Source organism: Mytilus edulis, chromosome 10, assembly GCF_963676685.1.
Source record: "Mytilus edulis chromosome 10, xbMytEdul2.2, whole genome shotgun sequence".
In the NCBI taxonomy this organism is placed as follows: Eukaryota; Metazoa; Mollusca; class Bivalvia; order Mytilida; family Mytilidae; genus Mytilus; species Mytilus edulis.
The window spans coordinates 57,455,268-57,473,486 of NC_092353.1; the positions used below are offsets into that span (position 1 = coordinate 57,455,268).

Sequence of the window (18,219 nt, forward strand, 5' to 3'; positions counted from 1 at the left end):
AGATGTAGTAATGTGTGAAGTTTAATTGTTTATGTGGCCATAATTTCCGTGAGCGTTGTTTTCATTTTCTGATGGGTTAATAAACACAAATCATCAATTTTTTACAATTTTAATTTGGTATAATACACAGCAAACTTTTCCAGAAATGTTTTCTTCGTTTTCACCTTGTCGGAAAATCAAAATGAGCATGAAGAATATCATTACCAAATAAACAATTAAACTTTAAACTTTTCTGCATCTTATATGGTATTTATTTTACATCCATTGGCCGTGTATTTAGCCTACTTGGTAATATGTTTTTGAAACAATATTGAATTAAGTTGAAATGATAGGAAATTTTTGGATTGGGAACTCATTTTTGTCCAATGACTGTATGGTAAAAATTTACTCTTAAAATATCACTAGTACTAGTGTACATGCACATTGTTAAAAGGGCCGTCTTTGGTCTTCATCGTGTTAGTGTCATTCATGGTTTTTATCTTAACCAATCAATCTAGGTGTCGCTCTGGTTTGTTGCTTCCGGGTTTGTCACAATCATGTGAAGAAAACTGTGATTTTGCTATTTAAAATAGGTTTAGTTGACTCATTTCTAAACAATATTATACATATCAAGGTGTAAGCATACAAGTAGTTGAAGAAATGTCGTTCTTCTCAAAGAAACCAACTGTAGAACGTAAGCTTAATTAAAATTCGAGACCATATGATAAAAATAAGAAACGGAAAACTGTACACAACATATTTATATTTTTTGTTTATTATATAAAACTATTTATGATATGGCGTGAACATTGTGAATTGACCTATACATTTGTAGATTAACCTCCTATGTGCCATAGGGCCGATTTGGCCGATCTTGTTATGCTTCCTTTGAGTGCCAAAGATCGGCCCAGCCCAATTTTTGAATTTGGTTTAACGTCACAAAGAATGTGACGTCACAGCCAAACCTACGACAAGCGACGTATAATAATTACGTCTATGACATACTCACGAAAAAACAACTTTTTGTTGGGCAGATTCTTGGCACTCAAAGGGAGTAATCACAAACATTCCTGGCACTCAAGGGGTTAATGTTAAATCTTCAAAAGAGGACACATTCTGTCAATCCTTTTTTTCTAAAGAAATGAGTGATTTGTAATCAAGGGAAAAGTTCTGTGGACCGTGTGGTTAATAGAGTATGAAAGTTTTCTATTCAATCTTATGGGTTACAAGAATGACCGAATAACACTATTATTATCCAAATAACACTATTATTATCTGAATAACACTTGTTATGACCAAATAATACTTGAAATTTTAATACTAGCACATATTCATGATATTCATGATATTGGTGACTTTTAAACATTCCAGACTACACGAAATACGTCGTCGGACTGTCGGACAAATCCGGTGAGTAATGGATCTGTCTGGTAAAATTTTGTTGAATTCCGGTCCGAATGTCCGGTGTTTTTTTTTCATGGATTTTTCTAACATTCTAGCAAAATTGCCAAACGATCTCAAATTCATTTTCATCTTTATTATTCATCACAGCGATGTTTATTTTGTTCAACCGCTAGCTTTATGCCGAAAATCGCAACCAGTAATGTGTAAATCCGGGTAAAAACATATCTAACTGTCAAAAACAACAATGGGTGCCATCATTGGCACAACAGAAAATGTAAATAAAACCGGATCAGATTCTGGGAACGGATAAGGATAATTCCGGGTTTGCCGATTAAATACAATAAATGAATAAAAATCCAAGCAGATCACAAAATTCAGCTATGAAATTTAAACACTAGAATTGAAAACCAAAAGATATATGAAAAAGAAAGAAGAAACAGGAAATAACATTTTATACAGAAACTCTAAATTATGTTTAGTTCACAAACATTGTCAAAATCCAATAAAATGGGACATTACTCTTCACTGAAATGCATTCAAGCTATTGTGCACAACTTTCATAACAATATACCCTCTTGTTACATCATTTTTTTTTTGTGCATTTTGGGGAGGAGTAGGACACGACAAACATGACAAAGTCATATGTTTGTTGTTTTTTGTCGGATAATATACAATTAGATGTGAAAAAAATGGTCTGGTAAAATTTCATTCGGTCTGGTAAAGCTAGGATGCTTACCAGACCGAATGTCCTGTAAAAATAAAATTCATTCGTGTAGTCTGACATTCGGATAAAAAAGTGTAATTCGGTCATTCGAGGTATTGCTTATAACTTACTTACTTAGCCTTCATTTTAATTTTCTCTTTTCTCTCATTATAAAAATGATAAATATTGATAAACATAGTTTTAATCTATGTTTTGATAATATTTTAAAACTTACATGGAGTCAATTTGTTTCTGTGACGGTAGCCATGGTGAACTGTCTTGTTAACTTACAGTGTATCTACATGCATGTAGCTGATTCCAGTCGTCTGTAAGTCTGGTTAGAGAATAATATGCATTTATTCTGTTATAAAGTATTTGACAAAGAACCAGTTTTTAAATTAAACCAATGGGTCTGTCAAACGTGTCAGGTGTGTAAACGTATCATGTACAATGTACCTGTATATGCTCAATAGAAATACATGTAGAAAAAGAAAACAAGCATCTATTACAATGTATTATATGTATAGTATACTTGTTGCATTTGAATTTATCCTATATAAACAATGCCCATATATAGATTTATATTTAAATCTTATTATTTTAGAATCAATAAAACAGAATGACAGAGTTCTAAGAAAAACACAGAGAGATTTAGAAAGAGACAGGCATAAGCTGGAACTTGAAGAAAAGAAACTTGTAATTAATTTATCAAATATTTTCTTACATGTCATATATCATGTATATGTATATATTTTAATTTGAATAAGAAAAATTACATTGAAACCATTAACCATGCATTGTTTAAGTATTTTGCATGTTTAATCTGCTTATTTGCTTTTCGTTACCCATTTCACACATGCTTTGAAAAACAAATAAATTTATCATTAGGTTACCGTAACTCTTTAAAACTGTTCTCTATTTTATACTAAATAATGTTATCTCATGAATAGAGTAATATTTCTATCTAACTTCATATTGAAAAAGTTTGTAATCAACATGATGGTAATTAATATTTGAAATTTGAAAAAAAATATTAACCTTTTATTTCTTCATGTTTATGGTTTACTCAATAGACATAAGAAGATGTGGTATGAGTGTCTATAAGAAAACTCTTAGTCTCCATCCAAATCACAATTTGTAAAAGTAAACTATTATATGGTCATCAACACTGAGTCAGTGAATCTTGGCTCACACCGAATAAACAAGCCATAAACCATGTTTACATAGATGAAAGTGCTTACATGTAATTTCACATTGATAGTTTATAGATGTAGAAAAAACATTTCCAATTCATGTTAATCATCAGGCGCGGATCCAGAGGGGGGGTTCCGGGGGTTGGAACCCCCCTTTTTTTTGAACGATCAATGCATTTGAATGGGGACATGTAGTTGGAACCCCCCCCCCCCTTTTGTCCTGGGTTAGGAACCCCCCCTTTTTAAAATGGCTGGATCCGCCCCTGATCACTACAAGTAATTTTCTTATTCAATATAATATCTCATATGAAATAAGAAGATGGTGTACATGTGAAGATACCCTTACACTTTTTCAATGGAAAATCAAACAAACTATGGTACATGTATGATAATGAGAATCGATGAGTTACCAAAGACCAAATAAAAGAAGTTAACAACTACCCGGTATATATATCCTTGTATGAACTTTAACAATGAGCAGGGCAAATATTGCAGAGCAGCGTTAACCTATAAAAAGTCAAATGTAATGTATTTAAAATGAGAAAACCAACAGTCTGAGTTATTTGAAAAACAAATATGATATATACAACAAATTACAACCACTGAATTACTGACTCATGACATGGACAAAAATAAAACAACAAAAATACAAAACTCCAACGGCGAAACTTGTTTGAGCACCTCACCCTCTCCTAACCTTAGACAGTGATGTTACACATGTAACAGTACAACATAAGATAAAAATGTCAGTCTTATCAGTTCCCCAATTTCCGTTTCAAGAAAATCGCAACAATTTTACATCATATTTGTCTAATAAGTGAAGAATAACAATATCAAACAAAACTAATTTTCATCATGTATGTTAACATGGTTTATACCTATATGATGAGGGGCATAAAGGGGGCGTATCTGCACGGAAGAACGCAAAATAAAGTTTGCCATTTCACGATAAATGAACAATTTAAAACATCTTGCATGTTGATCTTTTTACCGATTTAATGAAACATAGTGAATAAGGAACCTTTTTCACGGCTGCACGTGAAAAAAACTGGCAAAACAGGATGCACGAAAATAACCCTTTACCACCCTCTATGACAGTGTCAACTAAACAAATTAATGTTTTATATTTTACAGGAATTGGAAATTAAAAAAGCTGCAAAACAGAATAATAAACAGGTAAGAATTTGTTTAGGTTACTTCTACAATAAAAGATTAGATAATTTTCCTACCAGTATAATTTTTACCTGTCCATAGGCGAAGTTGAAATTTGAATATCACTTCCATTTGACAGGAATTCACTTGCCACAGGTGACATGACAGTGTTCTCCCAAGGCCTTTAAACATGTTAAAGCACTGGTGATATATTTCTACCATGCTGCTATCTTGGATGATTTTATAATAGAATGTATACATGGAATAGAGGGCCATGGTCATGATGGTGCTATATTTTTTGGAAAACTAATCTTATGTTAATTTCCATTCTTTTTGAAAATTCTGAGTAAAACACTGAATGAAATGGAAACCTAAAACAATGCTGTTATAAAAGGATAAATAAACAGTTTAATCATCTTGTATTGTATTCAAAAGGCAAATCGAATTCTATAATCCCTACACCAGGACCATGAACATTGTTACTCAAGGAAACTTAGATTTTCCCTTCTAAATTGATGGAGACAATTGCATTAAAATATAAAAAATAAGATGTGGTATGATTGCCAATGAGACAATTCTCCACAATAAACCAAATGACACAAAAGTTAACAATTATTGGTCACTGTACAGCTTTCAACAATGAGCAAAGCCCATACTGCATAGTCAGCTATGAAATAACAATGTAAAACAATTCAAACGAGAAAACTAACGGCCTATTTTGTGTACAAAAAATGAAGAAAAAACAAATATGTAAGACATAAAAAAACGACAACCACTGAATTACAGGCTCCTGACTTGGGACAGGCACATACCTACTAAATGTGGCAGGGTTAAACATGTTAGCTGGATGTTCTCTTTACTTGCAATGGGACCAGTGATTAGAAATTTGCAATACTTTATTAGGATGAAAGATTTTTCATGAAACAAAAAGGTTATTTGATATTGAAAGGGACATTTAGATAGAGAAATAATAAGATAAACTTGTAATTTATATCTCAGTGATCAACAGTATTGTACTTGAAAGTTTGAGTTATTCATTGTAGATTGAAATTGACATTCCTCACATTATTATATAGAATGTTATTAAAAACAACATCAATTTTGTCGTGTGCAAAATATATTCATTTTGCATGAATGATTAATCATATAACAGTAAACAGGTGTCTAACTGAACTCTCTTCCTTATTTTAGGCATGTGTAGTTCTAGCAAAACAATTAGTAAATTTGAGGAAACAGAAAACAAAGAGTTTTGCAATGGGCAGCAAAGTAGGAGCAATAGGCAATCAACAGAAGGTAAGAATTATGACAAAGCATAAGTAAGCCAAATTTTTATTACCACTTAACGCTAAAAGTGTGCTGTTTAATTACGGTACTAGTATTGTATTTGCCAGATAACCACAAAAACTGCTTTAAATTCAGAAAAACATAATACAGAAATACAGAAATACACAATATTTTTGCCACATATTCATGAATTTAAAATTAAGAATGAAAATGGGGAAGAAGTCAAAGAGACAACAACCCGACCATAGATCAGACAACAGCCGAAGGCCACCAATGGGTCATCAATGTAGTGAGAAACTCCTGCACCTGGAGGTGTCCTTCAGCTGGCCCCTAAACAAATATGTTTCCTAGTTAAATCATACAAGACTAGCAAAGGCCTGAGACTCCTGACTTGGAACAGGCGCAAAATTGCCGCCTGGTTAAACTTTTTTTTTGTTTGACAATTTATCAGTATTTTCACTATCGTTAGTCTTAGTCGTTCAGTGGGTATAAAAGTGGAATATACAGTTCACTGAGTAAAGTAACAAAATTTTTATTCATTTAGAGAATTTCAATTAATTTAATGACAATTTGAGTTACATTAATAATCTAATATGCATTCAAAGAATATGATAAAAAGGAGATGTGGTATGATTGCCATTGAAACAACTATCCACCAAAGCTCAAATGAAGTGGATGAATTACAGACAGCTGCCTTCAACAATGAGAAAACCCATACCGTATAGTCTGTTATTAAAGTTCTAGACATGAATTATATGAACAATCCAATTGAGAAACTTAACAACCTAATTTTTAACAAAACAATTTATAAAAAAGCAGACATGAACCAACAACAACCACTAAACTACAAACTCCTGACTTGGGATAGGCACACATAGAATGCTGAGGTTAAACATGTTTGAAGGTGGCAACCCTCATAACATTGGAAAACAGTGTTTCAGTACAACATAGCAACCAATTTAAAATCAGTTGAATAAGGCTTAACTCATAAGATGGATACAAAACAGAACTACATTTACAATGCAATAAAAACAGTCAGAGGACGTGGCAGGGTATTTATACATCCCTATAATAAAAAAGGCACACAGAACAGATCTGGGATAACTCACAGTTACTGACAGCTGAGTTTGTTTTCCAATTTACTTAGTTAAAACAAAATTAGATTGAAAAAAAAAATGTATTGCTAGACTTACAATGGTACAGAGTGATTTTCCTACCTTTTATTCAAACAGGGTCTGGGCCTTAGGCAATTGGGGGAAATAAATCATTGTTTTCATCAGTTTAAGGAGGTTATTTATTAAACATGTTAAAATTCCAATTTTCGATCATAACCAAATTTTAACATATATCACAAATGTATCATTTTTTTTTCTTGGTGCATTTTATTTTTAATATATATCATCAGGATTTTTCATAAGAATGATCAAACTTGATTAAAATAGGAATTTTCAGTGTTCATTTATGGAAAAAATAGGGTTTTTCTAATTCCGAATGGGGTCAATATTCTGACCCAAAATAAAGGCAGGAAAATCACTTGTACTTGTATCTGTAGCACTATACATCATTTTAATGTTTTATTTCAGTTAATGCATTCTAATATGAAGATGGCTGGTGCAATGGGAACTACCACAAAGGTAAGATAGGTACTAAGGCCAAATAAAAATATATGTATGGTTCAGGTGCTAAGGCCAAATAAATATATATGTATGGTTCTAGTTACATACTTTTAAAAAATATAGGGTCGTTAGGTTGGTAATTTTATTTAGTTTTTTCTAAATTTTTATTTTGGATTGTCAAAATCCAGAAAAAAATCATGTGTTTACCAAAATTGATTCCAGTATTATACACATTACTACCAGAAGTTCACCATTTAACATGTGTTTTGTTCTAAAATAAACAGTCATGTCATGTTTTTAGTTAATTTTGTTGCATTCTGTTATGAGTTTTCTGCATTTTAGCCATAACAGGTACTTCTGATTGAAATTCAGATGACAGAAATCTACATTTAATTATTTAAATTCACAATCCTCAAAAATTGAATTTCTAGGGTTGGGATGTTTAAACTATGTTCGGTCGGGTAACTGGAACCACATATAACATATATATTTTTATTTGGCCTAATGTCAGATGTGCTTTATTTGATTCAAAGTTTTTGTTTCCAATGAATGTACAATAAGGCAATTACACATTGGCAAAGTAATAATATAAAGGTGATTTGGCCCTTAAGGTTTTGAAAAGAGTAATATAAATTGTATATTTCAATTGGCCTTAGACCAGAAGGTCTACTTAAAAAAACAGTTATTTTTCTTTGTCTTCAACAAAAGGTACTATGTATTGACATGGAATACTCTCAGAATGCTTTGGGTTTTTTTTCAAAATTTACCGCCGTCCATCAACATACGCCTGCATCTTTGCGTCAACAGTTTGTTTTAAATGTTTTATTGTATTATCTTGGTACACAATTGTTGTTTATGGATCCAACTGTGTTAAAAATCCATTTGCTCTATTGACAATTCATCTTAACCAACATGCAACAAAATAAATATTTGTATACTAAGGGAAGTAACTCCAGATTTATTTTGATATTTTGTTGTAAGTTTCATAGGATCTCATGAATATAATGAGATTCACAATGTTGTTGTTGGATAATGTAGTCTGTTTTTCCGTCCAGTATTTTATTCGTGTTTGTTTTTTATGAAATATTCATAAATAGATTTTGAAATTCACAGTAGAATTCAGTGAAATCTTGATGATCATTGCCAATTTAATCTTTGATGAATTAAAACTGTAGATTTTCTCTTTTGCTGTATTATTTTTGTTTACTTTTTTGTCTGAGAAACCCCAGATCACATACATGCATTGTTCTTGTTTTTCTGTCAATTTGATAATCATTTTGTAATTGTTTTTAAAAAAAAAAATACAAAATGTTAATTCATAAAATTATATTTTTACAGACAATGCAACAAATGAACAAAGTTATGGATCCAGTAAAGATGGCAAAGACAATGCAAGACTTTGAAAGAGAGAATGCTAAAATGGGAATGACAGAAGAAATGGGTAAACTTCTATATGATATACAGCAAAACAAGAAAATTGAAGTTTGATAATCTATTCGATATTTTCAAGTTAATCACTCATTCTTCGTTAAGAATTATAGTTTAAATTGATACAGTCTGGGTTACGGTTAACTTTTTCATACTTTCTAAGATAATTGAAACTTTGGTAGAGGTTTTATTTTTTATGAAGCAAAATATTAAAAATACTTAAATACGATTTTGTCAACCTATACATAAAGAACTTGAATGTAGGATAAAAGTTTCTTCAAGATCAAGAAATAGCATTGGAAGAAGAAAACAATTGCTTCTTTAAATTTATTTTTTTGTATTTTACCAATAAAAAGTACTTCGTTTTTGGCATTCAACATGATTACAATTTCACTCTAAATAGCAGGCTTGCCTCAAGATTCTGAAGAACCTTTTAACATCTTTTTCAGTATTTGCCACATAAGAAAAATATTCTGACAGATATTTACATAGACTTTTTTCATATTACTGACTATTTACTCAGTCAAGCAGGAAGTTCAGGAACATATATCATGTATATATTGATGTGACTTGACACTACCTAATTGTAGCTAATTTTATCATCAGGTCATAGTTAATAAAGATACAATACGGAAACAGACATGTATTAAAAATGACTTGCTATTATCCTAATAAGTTTTATATTGAAGCCACTGTATCAAACTTATGAAGTCTTTGGGAGTCCAAGATTTAATCAATTTTATACTGAATAGCCTTTGGGATTCATTTCCAGTTAGATAAACTGTTCCCAGAGTCAAGTAAGAGCAGCAAAAGAAAGTAAAATCTATTATAAAATAGGTGCAACTTGGTCTAAAAAATACTGTTTTCTGATGATTTTGTTTTGTATAGAAAACATTAAACAGTTAATCCATTATGTCCAACTATAAGCATGATAAGATAGGTAACACATTGAAAAAATAAAAAATATGGTGTCAATATTGGGTATTAAAAAAATGGTCAATTTAGTATTTGATACTTATCGATTAAGGAGGCTCGCGGGTATAAGATTTTCAGTAAAAAAATAAACATTAATTTTTCATTACGAATTTTATTTATTACCTTTAGTAGTTGTTACTTTATCATATGGTACAAAAATCATTCCTAAAAATCAATTCATGTTGGCCCCAGGTGACTTTTAAAATGAAATATCATTGAAAAGGCTCCAAATTATCGCCCTTTGGTGCAAAAATGCCATTTTTTGGCATTAAAATTGAAATATCTTTTTTAACTCATCGGTGACCTATATTTTTTATTGTTGTTTTCGAATAAGCTGTACATAAACTAAATTATTGTAAACTTTAATAAGCGATTTCTGTAATTTAGTTCTTTTTTTATTTCGATATTACCGCTATTTCTCCTATTAGTTCAACAGAAAAAAAGGACATTAACAAAAACAAGGCAGATTGTGAGCGTAAATGAACGGTGACCCCATTTTTTTATTTCATTTTTCTATTAAGTATAAGATAAAGTTGATTTATAGAAAAATATAGAGAAATCCGCGAGCCCCCTTAAATGTAATTTCTTCTTTTTGTTTTTCAGTAAATGATACATTAGATGATATTCTAACAGAATCATGTTTGATATTTTTCAGTAAATGACACATTAGATGATATTCTAACAGAATCATGTTTGATATTTTTCAGTAAATGACACCTTAGATGATATTCTAACAGAATCATGTGTGATATTTTTCAGTAAATGACACATTAGATGATATTCTAACAGAATCATGTTTGATATTTTTCAGTAAATGACACCTTAGATGATATTCTAACAGAATCAGGAGATGAAGAAGAAGAAGATGCAGTAGTATCACAGGTTCTGGATGAAATTGGTATTGAAATCTCAGGAAAGGTATGCAATGAAATATTTATTGAAAATATAAAGGGACATAACTTGAGAATAGTGAAAGTCACTCAACCCAAATTCAAACTTGGTCTGTGTTTGTTGGTACTTAGCATTGCTTATAAGTTTCATAGCATAATATTGAGGCAAACTTATGTTTAAGAACACAAACTAACTTTGGGGCTTACAGACAGAACAGGGTTGAACCTAATGCCACCTCTGCCACTGCCAGGGCATACAAAATGAAATATACAGATATAAGAAGATGTGGTATGAGTGCCAATGAGACAACTCTTCATCAAAGTCACAATTTGTGAAAGTTCAACCAGTATAGATCAAAGTATGGTCTTCAACACGGAGCCTTGGCTCACACTGAACAGCAAGCTATAAATTACCCCAAAAATGACAAGTGTTAAACAATTCAAACGGGAAAACAAAAGATCTAATCTATATAAAAAACAAGAAACACTTATGAACCACATCAACAAATGACAACTACTGAACATCAGATTCCTGACATTTTGATGACAAAAAAAGATATATTTGTACACCTCTAAAAGAAAACTAGATTGCTTGCTATCTTTTACTTTACTACAAAAATGGTATAAATTTGTTTGCACTGAATGGTAATTCAACTCAAAAGATGCTCTGGGCAAGTTATTTTGTATATTAATTAGTTTTTGAAACAAGTTACAAGGAACATCAACTGAAAAAAAGATATACATGTATGAATCATAATAACTCTTATTATAAACTTACCTCCACGAAAAGCCCAATAGCATCAAAAGTTGCATTAAATATATAATCAACAATGAACTAAACATTATAATCTTGAGAGGGGAAACAGGAAAACACTTAATGACAGCAGGGAGTCATAAGTCCTCACATTCCTAACACATTTTAAAATGGTACAAAACACAGGGAGATAACTCTGTAAAGATCAGCTGAACTTTTTAATCACATTCTATTGCAAGTTTCTCAATGATCAAATTAAATGTTTGTCAAACTGCTATATATCCAATGAAACTTTTCTGATAAACTGTGTGGTTCAATTTTATTGTTGTTTTTTTTATATATATTTGTCAAAGGTTCAAAGTAAATATTTTGTCAAAATTTTATGAAAATTAAACAAGTCAAATTGAATTTATCAAGGTGTTTGGTACCACCTAAATGGATGATAAATCAATCAAACTTTATGAACATTATTTAATATTTAAGCCAGATTCATTTAAGAAAGATCCAAGATGATAAGTTGAAATAATCTATTTTTACTCAGACTTTAGTTTTCTATATTGTGTTCTGTGTACTGTTAAAATTGAGAAAGGAAATGGGAAATGTGTCAAAACGACAACAACTGACCGTAGAGCAGACAACAGCCGAAGACCACCAATGTTGTCCATATTTTGATTGTATTATTTTTTACCATGGCTTTGTATGTTTGTTTTTGTATAATGAGTTTTAATATCCCTTTCTTGATAAACATTATGCAAGTTTGACTTTCATTGACATTTTTTATTTTATCCTAATTTAGATGGTAGATGCACCTTCTGCCCACAGAGGAAAATTAGGAGAATCTTCCAAATCAAGAGTCACGGACGATGATATAGAGAAACAATTAGCAGCACTGAAAGATTTATAGGTGTAGATCATGTATTTGTGTGGATGTGTGTGGTTGTGTGAGTGAAGCTCTGAATGAATGATAACTGCATACAGTTTGATAAACTGTGATATTTATATGTTTAAGAGCAAGCTAGTCTTGGCATTATTTATTTAACTGTCATATGCCGTTGGAAAATTAAGTGCCTGTCCAAAGACAACTGAAAAAAGAAAAAAAATATTCAAAGAAAATAAATTTATGAATAAATAGACAAATACATGAATTCTTATCTTGTTATTTTCTTAAACTTTATTCTGATAATAATTGTTTTAAAGAAAAAGATTTGTCTGAGTAGTAATATATAGTTTCCAACACTGTAACAAGTGTATTACGATATTTTTCAACTCGAGACAGTTAAATTTTATTATTTAAAGCACGAGGCTTGCAGAGCTTTTTAAATAATTAAAATTTAACAGTCAAGAGGGGAGGAATATCGTAATACACCAGTTATAGTGTCGGAATCTGTTTCTCTGATGATTTTTATCATTCTTCTTCAAAGATTTTCAGAAACTTGTGTTCTCTATATGCGACGTCATCAGGCAAGGTCGCCTTTTTTCATTACATCACAATAGGAAAATTCAGAAGAAAACAAAACATTTTGATGTCATAATCAAATTTTGACCTATCATTTGCCGAGAACAGATATTTCACTACTGAGGAGAAATATTTTTCTCACACCGGTCAGGAAATGTGAAAATAGCACAAATTACAGAAAGTAAATTCTTTATTAATTTCAATCAATTAACACATGTCAATTAGTCCATATTTCAGATTCATTTCATATTTAAAACTTTTTGTAAAGATACTTATGTCATATGACTTAGTCTCCATTCTGTTTCCAAAAAAGGAGCTATTCTTGGACTTTCATTTATTGCATGAACAATTAGAAGATAAGTTTATTCTTAAAGTTTTTGATCAAGCTGTTTTACTCGAGTTTAGAAGGATGTGATGTTATCTTGATATTCAAGTTAATGAAGTGCATTTTTTTTTTTGTATTACCACCTAAAATTTCAGTCATTTTAATTTTTTAAATGATTTGTTCCTTTGTGTAATTAAATTTTGTTAACATTTTGTTGTTATTGAATTCGTTGGACATGTATGTATGAAACATTTATAATATAAGTAAAATAAAAATGTGGGGCATTTGCTGTCAAGTGTTTGATTGACAGATATTTTAACTATTGTAGCCACCCACTAAATTATAATCAACCAATAAAACATTTGCAAATGAATTGCAAACAATACGAGGGAAAAGTATATTGTATTTAAATTTCACATTCTGCAAATTTTGAACTGATAAAACACTATCTGTGGTGTATTTAAATATTGCAGAAGTTGTGTAATTATTCTGGATTGTCATGACTCATCTATATAAACTTAATAAATTATCAAATCAGATTTTAAAGATTGTTTTTTATTTTTAGCTCACCTGGTTAAGGGCCAAGTGAGCTTTTCTCATCACTTGGCATTCAGCGTCGTTAACTTTTACAAAAAATCTTCTCCTCTGAAACTACTGGGCTAAAATTAACCAAACTTGGCCACAATCCTCATTGGGGTATCAAGTTTAAAAAATTTGTACACAATGGCTTAAAATAATACATACAGGTTTTTTGGCTTATATCTCTGTAACTCAAGCATTTAGAGCAAATATAACAGAGTGAAAATGTTAATCAGGTTGAGATCTATCTGCCTTGAAATTTTTAGCTGAATTAGACAACTAGTCTTTGGGTTGCTTCCCCTGAATTAGTTATTTAAGGACATTTTGCCATTTTTATATGACCGCAACAAAAGATTGCGGTTGTAAATTGCTATCACGTTGTCGTCGTCATTGTCAGCATGGTCCAAAAACACTTGGTTTCCAGACAATAACTTTAGTATAAGTGAGTAGATATCTATGAAATTTAAGCACATGTTCATAACCACAAAAGGAATGTTGGGATTGTGGTCCTAACAGTTAAGAAATTATGTGCCAAAAATTTGGCCAAAATAGGCATTTTTCTAGTTCCAGACAATATTTTATGGAACGGTGTATGGATCTCTCTGAAGTTATACCACAAGGTTCCATACCAGACAAGAATGGTTATGATTGGCTTTGGGGATTTAGGCTCAAGCTGCTTAGGAATTAGGGGGAAAAAATGGGGGGAAAGGGTGTCCTGGTTAAGGTGGTACCCAACACTTTCACTAAAATTAATTTGGCTTGTTTAATTTTCATAAAATTTTGACAAAGTATTTACTTTGACCCTTTGACAAAAATATAAAAAATTTTAAAATTTTGAACCAACTGTTTTGTCAGAAAAATTACACTGGTTATATAGCAATTTGACAAACACCAATTTTGATCATTGAGAAGCTTAATATTCCTTTTACAACACAACGTAATTTAAACATTTAGCTGACTTTACAGAGGTATCTCCCTGTAGTGTTAGGTACCACCTTAAGGGACAATTGCTTTTAAGTAAAATTTGGATTACCTCCCTTACACTGCTTTTAAATTATTTAAAAAATGGGTAATTATTGTTGCAAACTCCATTGGAAATCTGAATTGAGATTTCGACCATTTCTTGAGGGAAAGAATTGTTTTTTGGAAAGGTGGGGTGGGGGGGGGGGGGGGGATTTTTCAAAGATTTTAAAAAGCAAATTTCTTCAAATATTTGTTTTTGCCCAAAAAAGGGTTTGTTGGAGTGTAAAACAAAATTTAAAGGGGGGATTTCGGAACAGCATGGTGTTCTACACAATAGCAAAAAATCGAATGCAAATTCAAATCATATAACCAATTCTAAGTTCTTTGACTACAGTTATTCTGTGTCAGAAACTTATTATGTGTCAAATATTTAATAATGTACAGCAAAGTAAGAACTACAAATAATTCCGAGCTTTTCTCCCGTTTCTGGCCGAATCCTTATATCGTTGCTATGTCAAGTCAATGCACTATTATTGTCTTTATATTGCAATCTAAAAAAAAAATTTCAATTATTGTTTAATGTGTTAATTTTATCATTTGATTTAATTATTGGGAAACTTACCCCTTTAATAAAAAGGCCTCATATCATGCAGGTGAAGAAATAAGCAACACGATGAAATGTGCATTACCTGTTGAAATTCGCAATCAATGGTGAACGAATTTGTTTGAAAATGAACTAAATTATCAACAATAAGCTTAAAAAACATAATGATTTATATAGTTTGCAGACTGAAAAATCAATTGGGATATTTTTATCACCAGACCTCCGTACACTTCCGTCATTTGTTAACTTTTACACAATTCTTATGACTGAAACCACTTAGCCAATTGGAACCAAACTTAGTTGGAATTAATGTTATTGTATATAGCTGTGAAAATTTGTGAATGAAACCTCATGCCAACTAACATTACAAATAGAATATATCGATTAAATGCAACTTATGATGTCCATCTTCACTGAAGTACACATTTTTAATTATGGGCCACTACTAAAGATGGAGAGAAACTTTCAACAGAAAAAATTAAATGATCAGCAATTAAAAAATCAACAAAAAGTTAAAATTACCAGTGGACTATTTTTGGAGTTATTTTCCTTTAATTAGATATAAGATGTGATTTAAGTGCCAATGAGACAACTCTCCATCAAAGTCAAAATTTGTTAAGGTAAACCATTTAAGGTCAAAGTAATGATTATTCTACCAATGTTTTGCGTTTTCATCTATAGTCTGGTTATTTGATCATGATGAATCGATGGACAAATTTGAATAGTTAGAATGATCAGTAAGACAAGATCTACAAATATTAAATATAAAAAAGAAGATGTGGTGTGATTAACAGTAAGCAACTCTTCACCAGAGACCAAATGACAATCACAAGAGACCAAATGACAAAAACAAATAACAACTTTAAGTCACAGTACAGGTTTCAACAATGACCAACGCCCATACTGCATAGTCAGCAATAAACAGCCATAAAATGACAAATATTAATCAATTCAAGCAAACTATTTTGATATATGTAGGTTTTATTTTAAAAATTATTTCAAATCTAAAAACAAATAGAAAAGAATGAATAATCAATTATTACTTTTAAATCGGTACTGATTATCATTGTGTATGTTGTGTTTAGTAATAAAACAAAACGAATAAGGAAACAATTATGTTAATTTTATATTCAGAAGTAAAAAAAAAAGTATAGGCAGTGGAATAAAACATTTATTTCCCTTGGCTTCGTGAGATATGAAGATTTGTTCACCCTCGAAAAGTCATATTTCCCTCGGGCGATGCCCTCGTGAAATAAGATTTTTCTTGGGTGAACAAATCTTCATATTTCCCTCAGGCACGGGAAATAAATGTATATTATTCTATGATTTGTTAAATTCTGTTGAAAAATATTCATCAGAAACTTCAATAGTATTTTTACTAGGTGATATGAATGCACGAACTGCTATAGTTAATGATTTTATAATAAATGACAATGTATGTGGCCCCATTTTTGATAGTTTCAACCATATTTTGGGGTATTTAAGTGACACAAATCTACCAGTATGAAGAAATCCAGATCAAAGTACTAATGAGTTCGGGTTAAAATTGTTAAATCTGTGTAGAAGCACTGGTCTACGTATTTTGAACGGTCGGCATAAGGATGGCTTAGCTAATGACTATACATTTTGTGGTTCCCGGGGAATGAGTGTTGTGGACTACTTATTGGCTCCATATGACTTTTTACACATTATAGACCAGTTTATTGTTTGTAACTTCACTTCTTTAAGTGACCACGCGCTTTTACATGTTCGCTTGCGGTGCATAATGCACAATTCACAATAGCCTGAGCGTAACAATGGTACGTCAAACAACTCATATAATAGTTACCGATGGAAGGAAGAGCTTAAAGATCAGTGTCACGAGTCTTTAACTTTGAACATTGGTTCACTTAGCCAGATATTATTTTCTGATATTGAAAAATCCCAAGATGGTATTGACAATTATGTTGAATCGTTTACTTTCAATTTGATGTACATTATATCACCATTCTTTTGTAACTCACATAATTCAAATAATACTTGTGATCGTACCCGTAGTAAGACGACCCGATATAAAGATGACAAACATGGTTTAACTACGAGTGCAAAAGACTTCGATCTATCTATATAAGTTCTTTGTATACATTTAATAGAGACAAATAATGTTGAAAATCATCAAATATTAATTATGTCTAAAAGACAATACAAGCGTTTAGAAAATAAACTAAAACGAAAATATAAGCGTCAAGGGGGTGATATGATTGCTACATTGCGTAAAAGCGACCCAAAGAAATATTATAAACTGTTTCAAAAGAAGAGGCCAAAACTTCTGATGTGTAACTTACAGAATTCTTCGAGCATTTTAGAAATTTGGTCACAAATGATGGTATTAATGTGACAGTCGATACTCCAGAGACCGTTTCCGACACAACATATGATGAACTTGTTCGAATTATTACACAAGACGAAATTCTGAAGTATATATCTAACCTTAAACGTGGTAAAAGTCTTTGTATTGATGGTACATTTAACGAGTTATTCATTGAATTTAAGGATATTCTGCTACCGTTCCTAGAGGAAATATTCAATAAGATATTAGCATCAGGACATTTTCCGAAATCTTGGGCACTCGTAGTGTTAATTCCTGTTTTAAAAAAAAGGCGACTCGTCCGATCCAGCGAACTATCGTGGAATCAGTTTAGTCAGTAATTTAGCGAAACTGTTTACCTCTATTATAAATTCAAGACTAATAAAATGGTCTGAGAATAATGATATTATTTCAGATGCACAATTTGGATTTCGCCCGGGTAGCAGCACTGTTGATGCAATTTATTCTTTGTTGACACTCGTTCAGAAAGCACTTTTCAAGAAAAAACGTTTATATTGCTGTTTCGTTGACTTCAAACAGGCATTTGACTCCGTAATCAGACTTAAC

At 31.2% G+C, this 18,219-nt stretch overlaps 1 protein-coding gene across 1 annotated transcript; it reads left to right on the top strand.

Annotated features, from left to right (window-relative positions):
* The first annotated feature begins 490 nt into the window (after positions 1–490).
* Positions 491–13,705, top strand: LOC139491530 (charged multivesicular body protein 2b-like). Its single transcript, XM_071279267.1, has 8 exons — positions 491–673; positions 2,691–2,782; positions 4,414–4,455; positions 5,623–5,724; positions 7,299–7,349; positions 8,670–8,772; positions 10,546–10,652; positions 12,175–13,705. Exons 1-8 carry the CDS (start codon positions 640–642, stop codon positions 12,280–12,282), a joined length of 639 nt encoding a protein of 212 aa, XP_071135368.1. The 5' UTR covers positions 491–639; the 3' UTR covers positions 12,283–13,705.
* Positions 13,706–18,219: the final 4,514 nt, after the last annotated feature.

What these genes read in the sequence shown, in the direction of transcription:
- LOC139491530 (XM_071279267.1), top strand. Translation starts at nt 640, where the DNA reads ATGTCGTTCTTCTCAAAGAAACCAACTGTAGAAC. An exon ending in GGGAATGACAGAAGAAATGG is followed by an intron (nt 8,773 to 10,545) that starts GTAAACTTCTAT and finishes GATATTTTTCAG; the next exon opens with TAAATGACACCTTAGATGAT. An exon ending in GTATTGAAATCTCAGGAAAG is followed by an intron (nt 10,653 to 12,174) that starts GTATGCAATGAA and finishes ATCCTAATTTAG; the next exon opens with ATGGTAGATGCACCTTCTGC.